General features: G+C 39.9%; 2 protein-coding genes across 2 annotated transcripts in view; both read left to right on the top strand.

The window, feature by feature from the left end:
- Positions 1–1,765: 1,765 nt before the first annotated feature.
- ccm2l (CCM2 like scaffold protein) lies at positions 1,766–14,396 on the top strand. The gene is made up of 11 exons (XM_068733673.1): positions 1,766–2,050; positions 4,913–5,080; positions 5,329–5,412; positions 6,177–6,360; positions 7,538–8,151; positions 9,652–9,781; positions 10,762–10,825; positions 11,401–11,557; positions 11,996–12,134; positions 13,332–13,479; positions 13,941–14,396. Exons 1-11 carry the CDS (start codon positions 2,021–2,023, stop codon positions 14,071–14,073), a joined length of 1,851 nt encoding a protein of 616 aa, XP_068589774.1. The 5' UTR covers positions 1,766–2,020; the 3' UTR covers positions 14,074–14,396.
- A 2,998-nt stretch (positions 14,397–17,394) lies between these two features.
- Positions 17,395–17,500, top strand: part of cables2b (Cdk5 and Abl enzyme substrate 2b) — a 30,813-nt gene continuing 30,707 nt past the window's right edge. Inside the window, exon 1 of the mRNA XM_068733352.1 lies at positions 17,395–17,500. This exon is cut by the window's right edge and continues 511 nt beyond it. Coding sequence (XP_068589453.1) covers positions 17,410–17,500 — 91 coding nt within the window. The 5' untranslated portion in view covers positions 17,395–17,409.

Genomic DNA, 17,500 nt, shown 5'->3' with positions numbered 1-17,500 from the left:
TATTTTGATTCCAATGTTGCTGAACCCTGATTGGTGCAGTGACATATGTGAAAGTCTTGGAATTCTGAAAATGTGTGTTCATGTAGGATCCAATTACTAATAGGAAGTGTATAGAGTCCATAGGTTTACTGTCCCTTTAAATGATCATTTCTCTCAACTGTAAATTACATCATCACTTCAAATGCGATCAACACTAAAGACAGGAGCAAACTTGCAGCCAAACTTAAAAGTGCTGTTCTACAACATAAAGTATGTCAGTAAATATCTCACTCATGAATTTTAAAGCAAAAATCATAAAAGGGGTCGTGGGGGTTGTGAAGATTATCTTGCTGAACAAAATGTGTAAGTATCTTATAAAGCTTATTTTCTGTAATATTCCAAAATTCAATCAAAAAGTCCCATCAGATATTTTTTCGAGGGAACCAGGGCGATGCTTGGCTTTCGTCATCCCTGCAGCACTCACTATTTAAAGTTACACAATAATATAGAATAACAAGCAAGAAAATTGATGGGCAGTTGCTGGGGCATGAGTCAAACAAACACAAGACTTTGACCAAGGAGACCACTGTTTATGTTAACTTTATGGTTGTTATGTAATTGTAGTTAGTAGTAGTAGTTACTATGGGCAGTTGTTATTTATTTACGCTACATTGTTATGTTGTCATTCTAACACAAACATTACCTTTTTTTCTCACTTTAACCAAGTATTTTTCTTGCCTAAACCTAACCAATATTTCACAGCATTAACCACGTGTCATTGTGTGTTTCTGCAAGCGTGATACAAGGCTGATATGAGACGTATTCAAGAAATGTCTTTTTGGTTCAGAACGTCAACATTCAATGTATCCGGTGGTTTACACAAACATATGATGCCAAAAAATTTTTCAAGCGACTGGGTTGTTTTTACTGGAAGACGGGCGAGGGAGGTAAAAGAACACCAATGAAATGCGGTGTACGTCAAGAATAATGGAGAGAAGTTAAAACTGGATCTACATATAGTTTTTGTTCATAAAATAAATTGTTGCAGTTTTCTGCTGAGGCAGTTGATTTAGAGGTTAGTCGAGTAGTGTCATAATAAGAGCATGGGTTACTCTTTTCAAGTCTTTGGGCAGCTGAAAGGTCTATTTTTTACAATGTTCCTTGGTTGGCGTGAGGGAGATCTTAGGTTCAGATTAAAAGAAATCCCACAGTCTCAGTCTCTGTAAATAGGTTTGCAGTAGACGTCATCACATGATGCTGCATTGTGAACAGTGTCAATAGAGTTGAAAATGTAAAGAGGTAAAGAAAGGAAAATTCGGCATTTTACAACCCTGGTTATGTTTTCATAGTTTATTATAAAGAAAATTAATGATAGGTGCTGATTGTTGACGAGTTCCAACTCTCTGTTAGTAAGTACAGTAGCTCATAGTTGTTCGCACCTTCGAATCAAATTTTCTCAGCTTTTCAATAAAAGGAAACTTAAATAAGAGAAAATCACCTAATTGTGTGTGTGTGTGTGTGTGTGTGTGTGTATGTGTGTGTGCTTGCGTGCGTGCGTGCATGCATGCATGTGTATGTGTATGTGTGTGTGTGTGTGTGTGTGTGTGTGTGTGTGTGTGTGTGTGTGTTTGATCAGTGCAGAGAGAATGGGCCTTATCAGTCTCTGGTGGAGTTTCCTCTCGGACAGGAAGTGGGCTTCCTCTGCTTCCTGTTCTTGTGTGTGTGTGTGTGTGTGTGTGTGTGTGTGTGTGTGTGTGTGTGTGTGTGTGTGTGTGTACATGTGAGTGTGTGCGTATGGCCCCAAAAGAACAATTAGTGTAGAAACAAGAAAGAACAAGAATGAAGCAGCCTAGATAGAAGCAAAAATAACAGAGAGAGACGTTGACACAGTAGGAACGATGGAAAAAATAACTGGGATACAGATACAAAGACAACAAAAGACAAACTGAAAAAAATATATAAATATATTCAGTTGGAGTGTGACCAGAACCAGGACTCATCCGACCCAGAACAGGACCAGTACTGGGGGGGCTGAATCGCAATGGACTATGAACCCAAGAAATCCAAGAAGGTAGGCCTGCAGTCTCTTTTCCTCTGTCTCTACCATACAGCAAATACTAGTGTCATTGTTGAGCCTTTTAAAGATCCTGCTCTATCCAGCAATCCATAGTTTCAAACAAACACAAGTGTATGCCAGGTCACACCAGCATTTAAAACGGCATAAATTGTGAGGCAAAATCAATTCATTTCAATGGAGCGCAGCGACAGTGAATTCACTTGCAGGGGTGAAGTCAATCAGTGTGAATCTTTTGCACCGAGTTCAGCAAACTCTGAAAGACAAATGTACACGGTTGACCAAGAGCAAACTGTTTCACAGTGCTAACCTTTGAAGGAACAAGAGCTGGAGAGTTCAGACTGGTGCCACCTGTTGTAACTTATTAGCTGTGTTACTAGAGCTGCTGCACAAAAGAGGAACGGTCTGAGGCCGCGGTCGATGGTGTAAAATACTTAAATAAACAGTTTGAATGTATAGTCCTATTAGCGGTCGGGCTCAGGAGTTAACTAACTGGCAAGCTGTTTTTCCATGCTTCATTAATACTTTATTGAATGAAATGAGGATAGTATAGTAAAGGATAGTAAACAACAGCACACTACAGAGTGTGACTGAATATGTTCCTGACCTGCAAGCCTGTTAGCCATTATCTCAGCGGCTGTCTTTCCCAAGAACAACATAATAAACTTCTCCGTGATCGAATTAAATTGATTGATTCAACTCTTTAAAAACATTAAATGAGAACAATCTTCTAGATGCCTGGCCTCCTATTTTCTAAAACTCTAAATAAAACAGCATATGAAAAGAAAAATATTTTTAAAAGAAAAATACCAAGACATAAGAAGAAGAAAAAAAGTGCAAACCTCAGAACCCATTTGCTCTACAGCACTTTAGTTGTATTAAGCACATTCATTACAAAAATCCAATTATTTTCCTCTTTATGTCTCCTCAAAAAAAAGAACTGGAACAAGCGGAAGAACAAAACTCATTATAACACTCCTCTGTCTTACAAGGAAATCCAGCTGAGTGCAGAGATGTTCATCAGTCCTCAGTCTGATATGCAGAAACCTGTCCTTGTAATTCATAAAGACAAGACAGGTTTTTAATTCTAAAAAGCTAATTTCCTCTCTCTATTCAGTGTGTGTGTGTGTGTGTGTGTGTGTGTGTGTGTGTGTGTGTGTGTGTGTGTGTGTCACGTCCATTCGCCTCATGCCTTTTGGCCACAGGATATCAATGTGTGTGTGTGTGTGTGTGTGTGTGTGTGTGTGTGTGTGTGTGTGTGTGTGTGTGTGCATGTCAGTGGGTGTCTAACAGTGGGAGCTGTGTTGACAGTGAGCCTCAGCAGGGAGCTGTCAAAGATTACTGCTTACCTGTCAATCACTGCTGGAACAGCTAAGGGGATGTACTGCATTAACACACACACACGTACACGCAAATACACCGAAGCATGTATGTTCACACAAATGAACTGTCTTTTGTGATATTCTAGTTCAGATTCAAAACCAAAACACCCACCTAGTGACTAGAGACTGCTGGGATAATTATAGCCATAATAGTGTTAAACGGCATACTCCCGATTTAGTCATTTTTAGAGACTCACCAGTTGTGGAGCTTAAAGTTTTCCCCGTGGGTAGGACTAGAGAGAAGGTCATGGTCATTAAAATCAATAGGATGCATCCACTGGCAACCAGTTCTCACTCCCAACTCGTGAAATGCCGCCGCTTGGTCAGTGCCCGTCGGCGTCTGATACTGACGCACCGTGGCACCCTTTAGCGTCAGTATGAGGCACACTTTGCTTTCAACTGACTCCAATGTAAACCCGTCCTCGACAATATTAGACGGTCTGAGTAACGGACTTAGAATAAAGAGGGAGAGGGCAGGTGGGCGGGGTCTTTGGATGGTCAAACAAACACAAGACTTTCACACAGGAGACTGCTGTTTGTGTCCCATGTGAAACCAAGTCAATGTTGACCTATTTTATTAGTTTTGTTACATAATCCGTACTTAAATAATGCTAGTTATGTAAAAAACTGACTTATTTTATGTAACAAATGTAGCTATTTTAATCCAAACACTTATCTTTACCTAAACCGAACCAAGTAGTTTTGTTATCTAAACCTAAAGTAGTTTTTTTTGTCAAAGTTGGAAGTTGGAAGTTTTGGAATACACTATGCATGTAATGAACGGATCTGACACGCCGTTCCTGACACGTCCGAAACTGACGCTAGAGGGGTACCCAGAGCATCATATGTTTGAATTACCTTACACGGCAGGTGGATCACGCAATGTCACGAGATCACGCAAGAATTGTAGGATCACATATTACAAGTAATGCTTTTGTGTTCAGTAAGCTGGAGCACCGACCAATGGCGGCTCCTGAAAACGTTAGCATATGCTGCAATAGCATCGGTTATATCAGACATGGAGAGAATTTCTCCATTGAAAGAAGAACACAGATTGGCACTAAAGGCTTTCCTCGAAACATTTGTTTTTAATGACAAATTGAGAGATGATTAATCCAATCACCTACCAAGTATTCTTTGAAACTGTCTGCCCTTTCCCAAACAGTTTTCAATGACGGCTTCTCTGAAGGCTGGTTAACTGATCAAGTGGCGGTTTTTGACGAGTTGGGAGTGAGAATGTGTTGCCCTTGGGGACCAGAAATATACTCAAAATGTTTATGACGACAATATTGAGATAAGGGATTACTTGTGTGCAAAATTTTGCCTGATGGTGAAAGGAAAAGGACCTAAAGGAATTATTATCACGGGGCCATGAACATGCAAAGATAATTTTGCTGAAATTCTGACACCTTAAAATGCTTAATGTCCTCTTATCTTATCTTCTTGTCTGTCCCAATGCCTATGTATCTCTTTTCAGAGTTTTGTCTCACCTATTAAGCGGCTTGTCTGGTCAAAGTCTGGTCGCAGGCCGGTGGATCGAGGCAGCGTTTACCGACGCCCGCTGCACACTGTCCCTCTCTATCCCCCGGACTACCTCATCCACCCTGAGAGACTCATCTTCGACTATGTAGAGAAGGAGGTCAAGGTAGAACCTGATATACACTACAATACAACAAAATGCATATTTATATATATATATATATATATATATATATATATATATATATATATATATATACATATATATAGAGCAACTGTTGTCATATTCTGTATATATATATATACACAGAATATGACAACAGTTGCTCTATATAGAGCAACTGTTGTCATATTCTGTGTATATATATATACAGAATATGACAACAGTTGCTTGACCTTTCACCTCTCACACAGTTCCTTGGTCACCTGACCTGGGTGTCGGTTTCACTGAATCCCTCCAGCCGAGACGAGCTGCTTCAACTATTGGACACAGCCAGGGTAAGTAATCAATAACCTATTTATATGGAATCACTGCTTAGTTATCAATAACGTAGCTATAATGAAGAATGTCTGTCGATAATGATGTACAACATCTATAACTAAAAAAAGTCAGGCTTAGTAATCAATATATTATCGATAATGAATCACTAATGTATAAATAATCCAAGCCAGGGTTATAATAATAATAATAATAATACAATATAGATAAATAAATTGCAATGAGATAAAAGCAAAGAAGAATGTTTTAAGAAGAGATTTAAAAGCGGTGATAGATTTAGTAGACCTAATCTCAGCTGGTAGATTGTTCCAGAGTTTTGGTGCCCAGGAGGCAAATATCAACCGATCTAAGAGGGAACATGGACTCCAAGGGGTTCATAGGTCTATCTTATAACTAGGGGCCTGGTTATTTAAAACCTTGAAGGTCAAACACATTTATAATATATTTTTAAATCAACAGTAATCAATAACCAGTTTATAACTAATCATTATTATAATTATTATGATACATTATCTTTACTTAACTGACTGCAGCCAAGGTTAAGAATCAATAATATAATAAAACAACTTAACTAACTCAGGTTTAGTAATTAATAAGCCGTGATTGCATGTATTACTCATGTCAGCACTGATCAAAAAACATTAAATCTCTAATGAGACAATGCCAATTTTCACAGTATTTCATCTATCAGGGCTGCAACAAGGTGTGACTCACTCATTGATCTATAATCTATAATCACATCTCCCTGTGTGTTGGTCAGTAGCAGCTGAAGGTGCTGCCGTTGAAGACCAGCGTGGATCAGGACTGTATTCTGAGTCTGTCCGCTCGCTGTCTGCTGCTGACGTGGAGAGACAACGAGAAGCTGCTGGTGAGGATTCCCACACATGAGATCGCTGCTGCCTCCTACCTGAGAGACGACGCACTGCACCTGCTGGTCCTCAAGACAGGTGAGGACACACCTGATGACAAGACATTGTCATTTACAGAAGGACATTAAGCAATGAGTGTGTTTTTAATGACGATGCCGCCACTTCTCAGTTGACAAAAGAGTATTTAGAATGGAAGATTAGCTCCTCACAGCACAATTTTGATGATGTTTGTCACTAAAGTATAGGAGTATATGGTTTTTGTATTTGTACCGTACTTCATGGTACAGGGGACATGGTCCAGTGCCATATACTGTATAATTGAAGTGGACACAACGTATCGTCACCCATTGGTTTGCCGTTTTTAAGCCTTGAGTTCGGCATTTTGGTCGTTGCCATCTTGGTTTTTAGCCGTTGGATGCTTGCAAGAAGTGAGACGAGAGGGTTGAGCTAAGTACAATCGAACGCTGAATAAGACATTTTCAGTCGACCAAAAATTTTACAATTAACTTTCATGAAGCTGAAAACACACTGTGAAAGGGTTAGAGTTCTAAGACGAAAACACAGCAGCTACAGAAACCACCGTGGCAGCCACCTGTCAATCACAACGTTGCTTTATCCTTCATTTTAATCTAAATGGGACCATAGTTTACCAAATGAACATCATGCTGTGTTCAAAAAGATTTGTACAATTGAGACCATAAACTCATGTTTACACTGTTTACTGAGGTAATAAATACAGTAAGAAGTAGGGTCATTTTCTCACTGACTTCTTTACAATTTACTTTATTACAATAGAAAAGGATTTAACCGTTGAGTTTCTCAAACGCAACACTAAACTTCCCCGAGCCAAATATTGAACAGGACTCTAAACCCTGATATGCATCTCGGCTTCAGCGCAGTGGATGTGTTTCGGCTCTAAGCAGGTATTTTTCTAACAAAACCTGTAACCCTGCAAAATGACGTAGTTAGCTAGTAACATGCCACCTTGCCTTTGGAAGTAAAGCTGGTTTACTGCTGCTGTAGTAAGCTCGTTGGCAGACAGACAGTTTAATCCATTCCTTAATTTCTCTTGGACTTCTGAAAAAGCACCAATCTCTCTTCAGGGGTGGTTTTGCGAAAAAGATAATCAATGTTTTTTACTTGTTTTCTTTTTGTGTATTTGTTTCTGGTTTAGTGTGAGTGAAATGTGGTAGTATGGATCATCTCTTCTTCTATGAGAAAGCGAGCATACACATTTTTGAACCTCATCCCACAGGTCTGAACGTGGATACAGTGGTTGCTGGGGACGACAGCTTGGACAGGAAAAAGCCAACAGGCGTGGATGGCCGACGTCAAACCATGAGCGCCAACGCCGACCCTCGTCCGGCTGGGGGCACGATGGAACGACGGCACACCATCTGTGGAGTCGACTGGAGGCCGTCGCTGTCCAGGAGTAACCATGACAAAAACCAGAATGTGGAGAGAGGGGGAGGAGGTGGGGGAGAGAGAGGAGGAGGAGGAAGTTTAGAGAGGAAGAGAGTGGGTGGGAGCTGGGAGAGGAGGCAGCAAACACGCAAAACAGGCGGGAGCTGGGAGAACCGCAGAGCGAGACCAATGAGCGGGAGCTGGGGGTTGGGGGTAGGTAGCGGTGGTGGAGGGAGCTGGGAGAGGAGGGGAGGAGGTGGTGGAGGAGCAGGGAGCTGGGAGAGGAGGGGAGGAGGTGGTGGTAGTGGTGGAGGGGGGAGCTGGGAGCGGCGGCAAGCCTGCACTGGAAGCTGGGAACGGGGGAAGAGCTACGGCAGCTGGGAGAGGAGGAACCACAATCCACTGGAGCCGACGCCCTGCCCTGACGCCTACTGCAACCTGGTCATCCTGGCTGTGGAGAACAGGGTGGGTCACCTGATCTGCTGAAAGTTATTTTACAAACGTAAAGCACACCTTTGCCTGAAATTAAGGTCCATGATCGATCGCATTTCTTTTCTTTTTTTTAAAGCACAGTTTAATTTTGTTTTTACCAAAAAATATCTAGTTTTTTAGGAATAGTTCAAGATTTTTGCAAATATTCTCATCACATGAAAACATCAATGCCACTCTCGTATATGTATTAAGTGTCGAGCTGGACCCAGGAGGCATTTAGCGTAGTTTAGCATAAAAACAGTATTTTTTTAATTTCCTGCTCGTACACGGATTAAACAAATAAGAAACAAGTAGTTAGTGAACTTTAGTGGTGCTTTGGGGTGTATTTTCTTTTAGCTCTGGACAGAGCAAGGCTAGCTGTTGCCCCTTGTTTCCAATTATGCTAAACTAGGCTAACCACATACAGACTCCAGCTCCATACTTAACACAGGCATGAGATTGTTCCATATTCTTGTCTCACTCTTGCAAAGAAATCATTTTTAAGTATTATAAACTATACATTTTTACCTTTTTTTTGGTGGTGCTACATGAAAAGTCAGGGATTACCAAAGATTCAACAACTCAATCCATAACTATCCATCCAGTAGTGGCTGAGATATGGTATATCAATCTGGACTCTATTGGATCAAACAAAATCACTATCCCTGGATCTGTTAGAGAATAAAAACAGTGTGTGTGTGTGTGTGTGTGTGTGTGTGTGTGTGTGTGTGTGTGTGTGTGTGTGTGTGTGTGTGTGTGCGCGCTCAGAGGAGATTAGCCGTAAAATATCACTTTGGACATTCAATCCAGTCGGATGTTCAGACAGAAGAAAGAAAATAACAGTGACAGGAAACAAACCAATGAAAAAGGTTATTTCAGGACGGTTCACTGATTATTTGGCTCTCATGTTGGAACTCTTGAAAGTATGCTATTCCATTCATCTCCATACAAACACACACACACACACACACACACACACACACACACACACTGAGTTGTTGCATAATCTGAAGAATTACATCACATTTAGTAGCTTTTTCATTGTGTGTGTGTGTGTGTGTGTGTGTGTGTGTGTGTGTGTGTGTGTGTGAGTGTGTGTGTGTGTGTGTGAGTGTGTGTGTGTGTGTGTGTGTGTGTGTGTGTGTGTGTGTGTGTGTGTGTGTGTGTGTGTGTGTGTGTGTGTGTGTGTGTTATTGTAAAGTTATTGTCTCCAATTGTTTTCCATCACAACAACAGACTACTGGCTTGGCTTAGGTGGATTCTGGTTCAAATCCTAACACCTATATTACTGTGACCCATCACATTCAAAAGAGCTTCTTTCCTCTGACTTTGAGACTCCTTCATTCATCTTACACCCTCCATATATAATATAGTTGTTGTTTTCTTTCTTTGTAGCAAATTGGGACTGCAATTTAAATTTCGTTGTGCAACCCTGTTATAACCAAATCAGTGTGATGATAACCTCTTCGTTTGTTTATGTCTGTGTCTGTGCAGGATGCTGCAGAGGAGTACTGTTCCCTGATCTGTCAGATGTTCCAGATCATTTACGGCCATCAGACTATCGAGTGTGTCGACAGAGCGGGGTTTCACCACTCCATGCCGGACCGCTATTGGCTGGAGAGAAGTGAGTGACACATGGGCTTTCTCTATGTCAAAAGTAGAGCAGAGAAAGAATACTGGCAGAGTCTCATCTTATACTACCTATTTCTGGTTAGTATCCTGACCTGCAACTCCACACGGCAGCAGGTCAGGATACACCACTTGTCGATGTTTCAGAAAAACTGCAATTTAATAACATCTTTGAAATTTAGCAATCCCCAGATCCATTAGCCTACTGGTAAGGCTCTAAGAAAAGCTGCAGTACATCATCAGTATGTCGTTTGCATTTAGTTTTAGTAAATACTGCAGCCTCTATGGATTACATTACAATACAGTTATTTAGCAGACGCTTTTATCCAAAGCGACTTATAATTCAGTATCTATTTACACACCGTAGACGCAGCTACGGGAGACATTTTTGGGTTAAGTGTCTTGCTCAAGGACACATTGACATGACACTAGTAGAGCAGGATCGAACCGCCGACCCTCTGATTGAAAGGCGGCCCTGCACTCCACTTAGCCACAGTCACCCTGGATGCTGGCAAGGTGTCCGTGTTCGAAATTGAGTACTAATGTATCGTACAAAACTCAATGTATTGCATACTGCCTTAATTTTTTTTAAATGACAACATATTGGAAATCTAAACAGTTACTTTCTCATCTGAAAACATTTTAAAACTTAATAAAGTGACATTATAACAGCTTTAAGCCTGGCTTAAAATCTCACACAACTGACGCGGACGGTCTCCAGCAACCCAGACGAAGTGCATTGTGGGGCAGTCGAGTATGTTCAGTAAGCTTACGTCTCATAATCCGGGCATTTTCTGCGAACACATAAAACACATACTGTGCAGTGTGAAAGTATTACTTTCTAAACTTGACGTCATACTTAGTATGAACAGCATGCTATGCAATTTCGAACACAGCCAGCTGTAGGTCTCATACTTCAACATCTTAGAGGGTGTTAATGCTAAAGTTTACACTTAACCCTCCGTCTCTGTGCAGGTGACAGCTGTCTGACTGACATGTCCTACGGTTATGATCCAGAGTTTAGCTGCTGCAGCTCATAGTGAGTAGCATTCTGTCCTAACTGATTCTGTAACTTTTAAGGTCTCCAGATAAAAACATTGTGTTATCAATTCACAAAATATCCTAAATATTTAGACATTTCTTTTCTTACAGACTGTCTGAAGAGACAGCCTTGAAAATCTTTACCCCATGAAATAAACGTATTACCAACCGCTCTACTGTAGTTTTGGGTTTGGTCGTAATGTCCAGACACAGAATGCATTTTAGGTGAAGCAGAGGGTCTATTTTCAATACATGTTATTGTGAATTGAAAGAATGTATGTGTAACTTAACAATAAAAGCCCAGAGAACTGTATGATCGATCATTCAGAGACTGTGACTTCTATAAAAAGCAAATATGAAGAAAAGTTAAATAGTTGACTTAAAGAATGCCATCGTAAATAATTTCCTTGAAGAATAAGAGTTTTAAGGCTACTTTAGTTAGCACAGTAAATAATAACTAATCTAGTAGTTGATCACCATTTCTCAATTACTCCGTCAATGTTTGTTGATAAGGATAACCTGGCCATGGTGCGATAATATACTGTAGTTTGTCGCTCTCTCTCGCTCTCCCAGTGAAGGTTCCCAGGATGCTTTTGAGCTGTACTACAGTGAAACGTACAGTGAGAGTTCATCTCTCTCGCTGCAGGACTCTCATCGCAGTCTCGCTTCAGCCAGTGAGGGAGGAGACAGTAACCCAGCCCTGCTGCTGATGCAGGAGTACATGATCACTGTGAGTGTGTGTGTGTGTGTGCGTGTGCTGCCTAGAGAAGAAGGGTTGGCTGCCAACAGAAGCCTCAAGATATATTGAATGCTCAATATGAGCCTGGCTACTGTAAATCCAACTTTACTCCAAATATACAGGGACAGTAACAAAAGGAAGAGCGGTTCTTGCTGTCTGTCTGCAGTCTAAAACAGGAATATCTTCCATTAATATTTCTAATAGAATATCCATTATTCAATGATACATTTATTCATTGTTATATATAAATTGTATTCTCATAGGAGCCGTTTTGATTCATAATCAGCATAGTTTGTTGGCAAGTGAATGACCTAGACAGAATGGTAGGCTAGGTTACGGCTGAGTTGAAATTGGAAAATAGAAACAAAGAAAAATTATTGTTTGTGTGTTTGTATGCTCTTCAGAGTCTCTCTTTGTGTGCATGTGTAGCTGCGTAACAAGCTGAGTCCGGTGGAGTTGCAGCACTTTGCGGTGTTGCTGAGAGAATACAGACTGGCATCAAACATCGACCACTTCTGCGCCGAGCTCTTGCAACTGTACGGAGACAACCGCAAGTTCCTGCTGATGGGTAAGGCACATAGTGACTGACAGGGAGAAAGAGAGAGAGACAGACATGCACACACACACACACACACACACACACACACACATATAACCACAGAGCTCATTGAAACTTTGCAGTAAACCACAACCTACTATTCCTATTGTTATTATGGTAGTGTTGCAAAGGAAAGAGCAGGCGGCAACTTCCGGGTCTGAAATGCGAAGCCCATGCTGGAGTGCCTTAAACTTGCATTATTTCTAATGGCCAGCAGGGGGCGACTCCTGTGGTTGCAAAATTAAGTCTAATTGTATTGAAGTCAATGAGAAAATGATCCTACTTCTCAATTGATTTTTTACTTCAGTAAACATTATTAGTCTGAGTTTACAGTCTCAATCATTAGTTTCAAGTATTCAAGTTTAAAATTTGAATAATCTTTATTTAGATAATTATAGTCCCATATAGAGCAAAATAGATCATAAAGCAGGGTATGCTTTAGAGTGTGGCTACCTTGTGATCTATATATCACAAGGTAGCCACACTCTAAACTATATGAGTGAATGAAACATCTTGAAGTATGATGTTTTTCTTCACACACCCTGTGTTTCTCATTGTGCTGGTGTATAATAATCACTATAATGATTTATAATTGGAGACTCCTTGCCTCTGATTGGTTGATTTTGCTTGAAATCTTGCAAATGCCATTAGTATCATTAATCTGCATCTCATGTAATATTGACGTGATAGTGACAGTTTGAGAGTATGAACAAAAGTTATTTTATATAAAGTTTCCAAGTGAAGCTTTAACACATTGACAAAACTCTCCTTGAAACTTGAAAATTCATAAAACTCTCAAGCAAAGAGGATCGTTTTATAGTTAGTAATTTGATGTGATTATGATTGATTGAAAAGACGACAGATATCCCCAGTTTGAACCTCACGCAATTATTCCTTTTGTATGCTTACCAAACACAAAAGTGTATACTAAAATATAAATTCATTAGAAATCAGAAGACTGTCATGTTTTGAACCTTCAGGTAAAATTATTTAACAATAAAAGTAATGTAATGATTTCAGTTTCCATCTTTCTTTTAATAAATAGTAAGCCTTACACATTTGATGCTATCTCTCATAGTGATAAAGAAGACACAACCCAAACACAATGCTGAACAACAAAAGTCCTTTTAATCCATAAAAACCAGACTTGTTATCTTTGTTTCCCAGGCATGCGTCCTTTCATCCCAGACAAGGACGTCGAGGTGTTTGAGAGTTTCCTGGAGAGTATCGGGATCCGTGAGGGTGGTATTTTAACGGACAGCTTTGGACGCATCAAACGCAGCATGAGCAACACTTCAGCTACGGCCATGAGAGGGTATGTAGGTCGGGAGGTGGAGGTTATGATTTGCGATCGTCTCAAGGCCTGGTTTGAAACCCGGTTCTGGCTGGTTTGTGAGGTTGCTTCTAAATACCACACTGCTGTCTCACATTCCCTCACCTCTTATTGATACGGTGCATTTTGTTGAGCACTAATATGAAACCCTATGAGAGATGATGGCCCTATTCTTCGTGACATAATTGTGTTCCTGAAAAGCTTTTGGTTTACATATTTGGGGAATAAGGTTATTTTAAAGTTAACGTAGTGTTAGTCATGCATTCTCTTACTTTGATGCAAGACCACTCCAGTTTGAGTCTACATGGTCGACCTTTAGTAAACACAAAAAAATACCTTTTATCTGTTTTTGTAAAAGCAAGTTCATTCTAAAGTGACGATGATTTGAGTAAGCAGGAAGTCAGAGAGATGCGTTATCATCTGTTTTTTTTACCCCCCAGCAGGTATGATAACTGCTCTCTGGCCTCAGGATCTCAAGAATTCAACCGACGCATTACTGACATCACCCACGACATCCAGGCGCTTGGCTTCCAGGACACACACGGAGACATTGAGGAGGAAGACTACTACCTCTGATGCAGGGATGAAGGGAAACAGAGAACGATTGATTCCTTGTTGAATCAATCGCTTCTTCTGCCAAGACGCACCTGAGCGAGAGCAGCGTGTCCACAGTTCATTTTCTCTCCATTACTGGACAATAAACCGTAAATATAAATCATCTGACAGAGGCAGCCTTTTTAATGTTGGCAAATGCAGTTTTGAATGCATCATACAGTAAATGCACAGCAAAATGTATACTATGATCAAACTTAAATAACTGCTGCTAAAATGAAAGATAAAACTGTATTCTCATGCATCAGTATTTCATTAGAATTAAAATGTACCTGAATGAAACTGAATGTTCTTACTTTGGCTATTATTTAAGAGAGAGCTCAATGAAATCTAAATGAGATCATTTAAAAAAAAGAAAAACATAAAAAGAAAAGAAAAAATGACATTTTCAGAAGGGCAGTACAGTTTTGTTGTTGAGGCTTCACAATCCAACGGTCATGATTAGAGTATATATGTTGACTAGTGTCACCCAAATATATCCGAAATAAATTAAATTTCAATCTCAATATCTCATAACTATAAAAGATATTAAAATAAAAAACATTATACAGTTATTACCAGGCTATTACTGTACTTCAGTTTCCACAGTTTAATTGGTAGTGGAGGTTCAACAGTACTCAATAAAGAATGTAACTCACTGTATTTAATGTATTACCTTTAACAAATACAAACAAAACAATATAAATATAAATATATCTTTTTAAATACATATATCACCATGAAGAGCTCCTGAATCCATTATGAATCGAAATCGAGTCTATGTTACTCAATTTGCATAAGATCAAGGCATCTAAATAATTTATGAAGCTGCTTTCCAGTATGATGGTATTTTCTGTAGGGGCTGTAATACCTAACAGAGACCACATGGTGGCAACTGAGGATGAAAGAGCTGCTTTCCATCCCTGCTGCTGAGCTGAAGGCTCAGTTATTAGTCAGAAATTAAAGGTTCACTTATAAAAACGACGGATGGATGACAGATAGATCGATAGATAGATCGATAGATAGATAGATCGATAGATTCTACTGCTTTGTTATAAAAATATCAAAGAAAGTACAAGCTGAGATTATTTTTATGAATGTGTTGGCATTACTATCATGAGAACCCCCCTTCTCTCTCTCTCTCTCTCTCTCTCTCTCTCTCTCTCTCTCTCTCTCTCTCTCTCTCTCTCTCTCTCTCTCTCTCTCCCAACCATACAGTCTATGCTCCCAACTCTGCATTGACCCATTATCCTGGCAGCAACATCATGACCTTCCCATGGTGCACTGCTTCTCTGTGCCCCCCGGTCCTCTCCTCTGCCAGACTCACTGAACATCAGAGCAGCAGAGTCAGTACACCCATGGGCTTCACCCGAGTCATGTTAGTCTCCTCACTCTCATGATGCAATAGACCCACGCTGTGTGCATTTACTTATCATAAACAGAGTAACTTTATTTAACAGCAGCAGTGATACACATTACTGTCAATAACAGGATAGATGGAACAAATAAATCACAAAATGTTCGGTTCTGTTATCAGAACAGTAGATAGGAGATCAACTCTGAGGTCATTTACTGTATTTTTAGAGCTGTGAGTGTGTATGTGTGTGTGTGTGTGTGTGTGTGTGTGTGTGTGTGTGTGTGTGTGTGCATGCAGGCACATTGTATGAACGTTATCCTCATCATCGGATTACAGCTTTGTAACCTCTGCAATCATCATGTGGCGGCATTTACTATCATGTCATCATCATCCCCCACATACACAGAACCCCCTCCCCTGCGTCATCATGACTACACTGTTTACTATCAGTCCTTGGCAAAATACTATTTTTGTGTTCTGCTACAACACAGTACTCTATTAAACCCATAAATAGTTGTTATGGTTTGCATATGTGACAAGAATGAATATTCTTTGAATCCATATTTTAATTTGGATAATATTTATATAAATATAAATGAATATTTATTTCAATGATGATGTTTTATTTCAGCTGACCTACCAATGTATTATTTCATACATATTTTTCTTTGTTATCTCTATTGTGTAGCTTGTAGTTAAGCCCCCCCAGCCAGCTTCTTCACATGTACAAAGACATGTGTTATGATCAAACATGACATCATGCAAATGAAAAATACTTTCCAGTGACATCAAACTGAAATAAATGATGCCACTTTTTGGATTTCCATCCTGCTGTTGTTCCAGCTGGAAGGTCAGTTGTGTTTCATGTGTTGCTCTGCAGATGTAGGGGATCAGGGTGTTAGTGTGAGATAACAAACTCCCAGCCTGCAGGGATTACAATGTGGCGTGTCCCACTGATCATACTTAGCAAGCTAACAGTCATATTACACAGTGTGGTCATCCTGCTGAGCTGACCAGGTGCCCCCCCGCCCATGTGTTGGTCTCACTGCAGGGATCAGTGCAGAGAAAATCCACTGAGGTTTCATAACAAAGTGCCAACAGCCAATCAACGCTGCTGTCAGGTAGAGCTGCAGTGACAGCTCACTTAATGCCTCAGCAGCCCTGATACTGCAGAGATGAACATGTCAGAGGAATTACACAGACACTGCAAAAAACAGTATAACAGGAAGGTAACAAAGAAACAAAACCAAATCCAATTAAACTATAATATCCATCTTAGAACCATATAGTAAATTGTTGCATAACAATAGGACAGGAGTTATTTATTATATTTTTGTTTATCTGATTGTTTATATAACAGGGACATAACCTAAGATATTAACTACAATCTACAAAAGCCACAAATCTAAACCATAATTAAAATCTAAATTTCATCATAATGAAATGTTACAAACAGACACCTAGTATCATTATCATTGCAATTGTTCAACACCATCCAAACAAGCAACTTAGCTTAGATTCCTAGTTGGCTGAGGATTCATATTTTTAAAAGTGTATCTGAAATGTTAAAAAGATAATCTACTACGCTTCCACTTCAATAATTATTGTATATTTTGTTACATTGTTTTCATATTTTTAATAAGTGAATTATTGCTTTAAGAAGGAGATACGCAAAAATAAGTAGGCCAAAAAGAATAGATTCTCAATTCATATCAATGTTTTATAAAAAATAATAAACAATTATTTGTTATAGTGCATTCTTTACCACTTATGTCCAGTATATTTACATGTTGGTAACGGTATGAAGAGTTCAGAGCGTGGCGAAACGCACGTTATCACGTTCTCCTGTCTCGTCCAATGAGAGTGGAGGAGGGCGTAAAGCCGTCTCGCGCCGGGTAAAAGGGATTTGACAGCAGCGGGTCTCGAGCTGATCCTCCAGAAGACTTCCTCGGTGGGACGGCGGCATGGCGGCGGCTGCTGCGTACGGCCAGCACAGCGCTGCGATAACCGTCAGCGGCAAAAAGACGCACAGTAATAACAGGGAACACATGCGGA

Source organism: Cebidichthys violaceus, unplaced genomic scaffold, assembly GCF_023349555.1.
Source record: "Cebidichthys violaceus isolate CVI_PGR_0920_01 unplaced genomic scaffold, fCebVio1.0.p SCAF_6, whole genome shotgun sequence".
In the NCBI taxonomy this organism is placed as follows: Eukaryota; Metazoa; Chordata; class Actinopteri; order Perciformes; family Stichaeidae; genus Cebidichthys; species Cebidichthys violaceus.
This window is presented reverse-complemented; position numbering and strand designations above follow the sequence as displayed.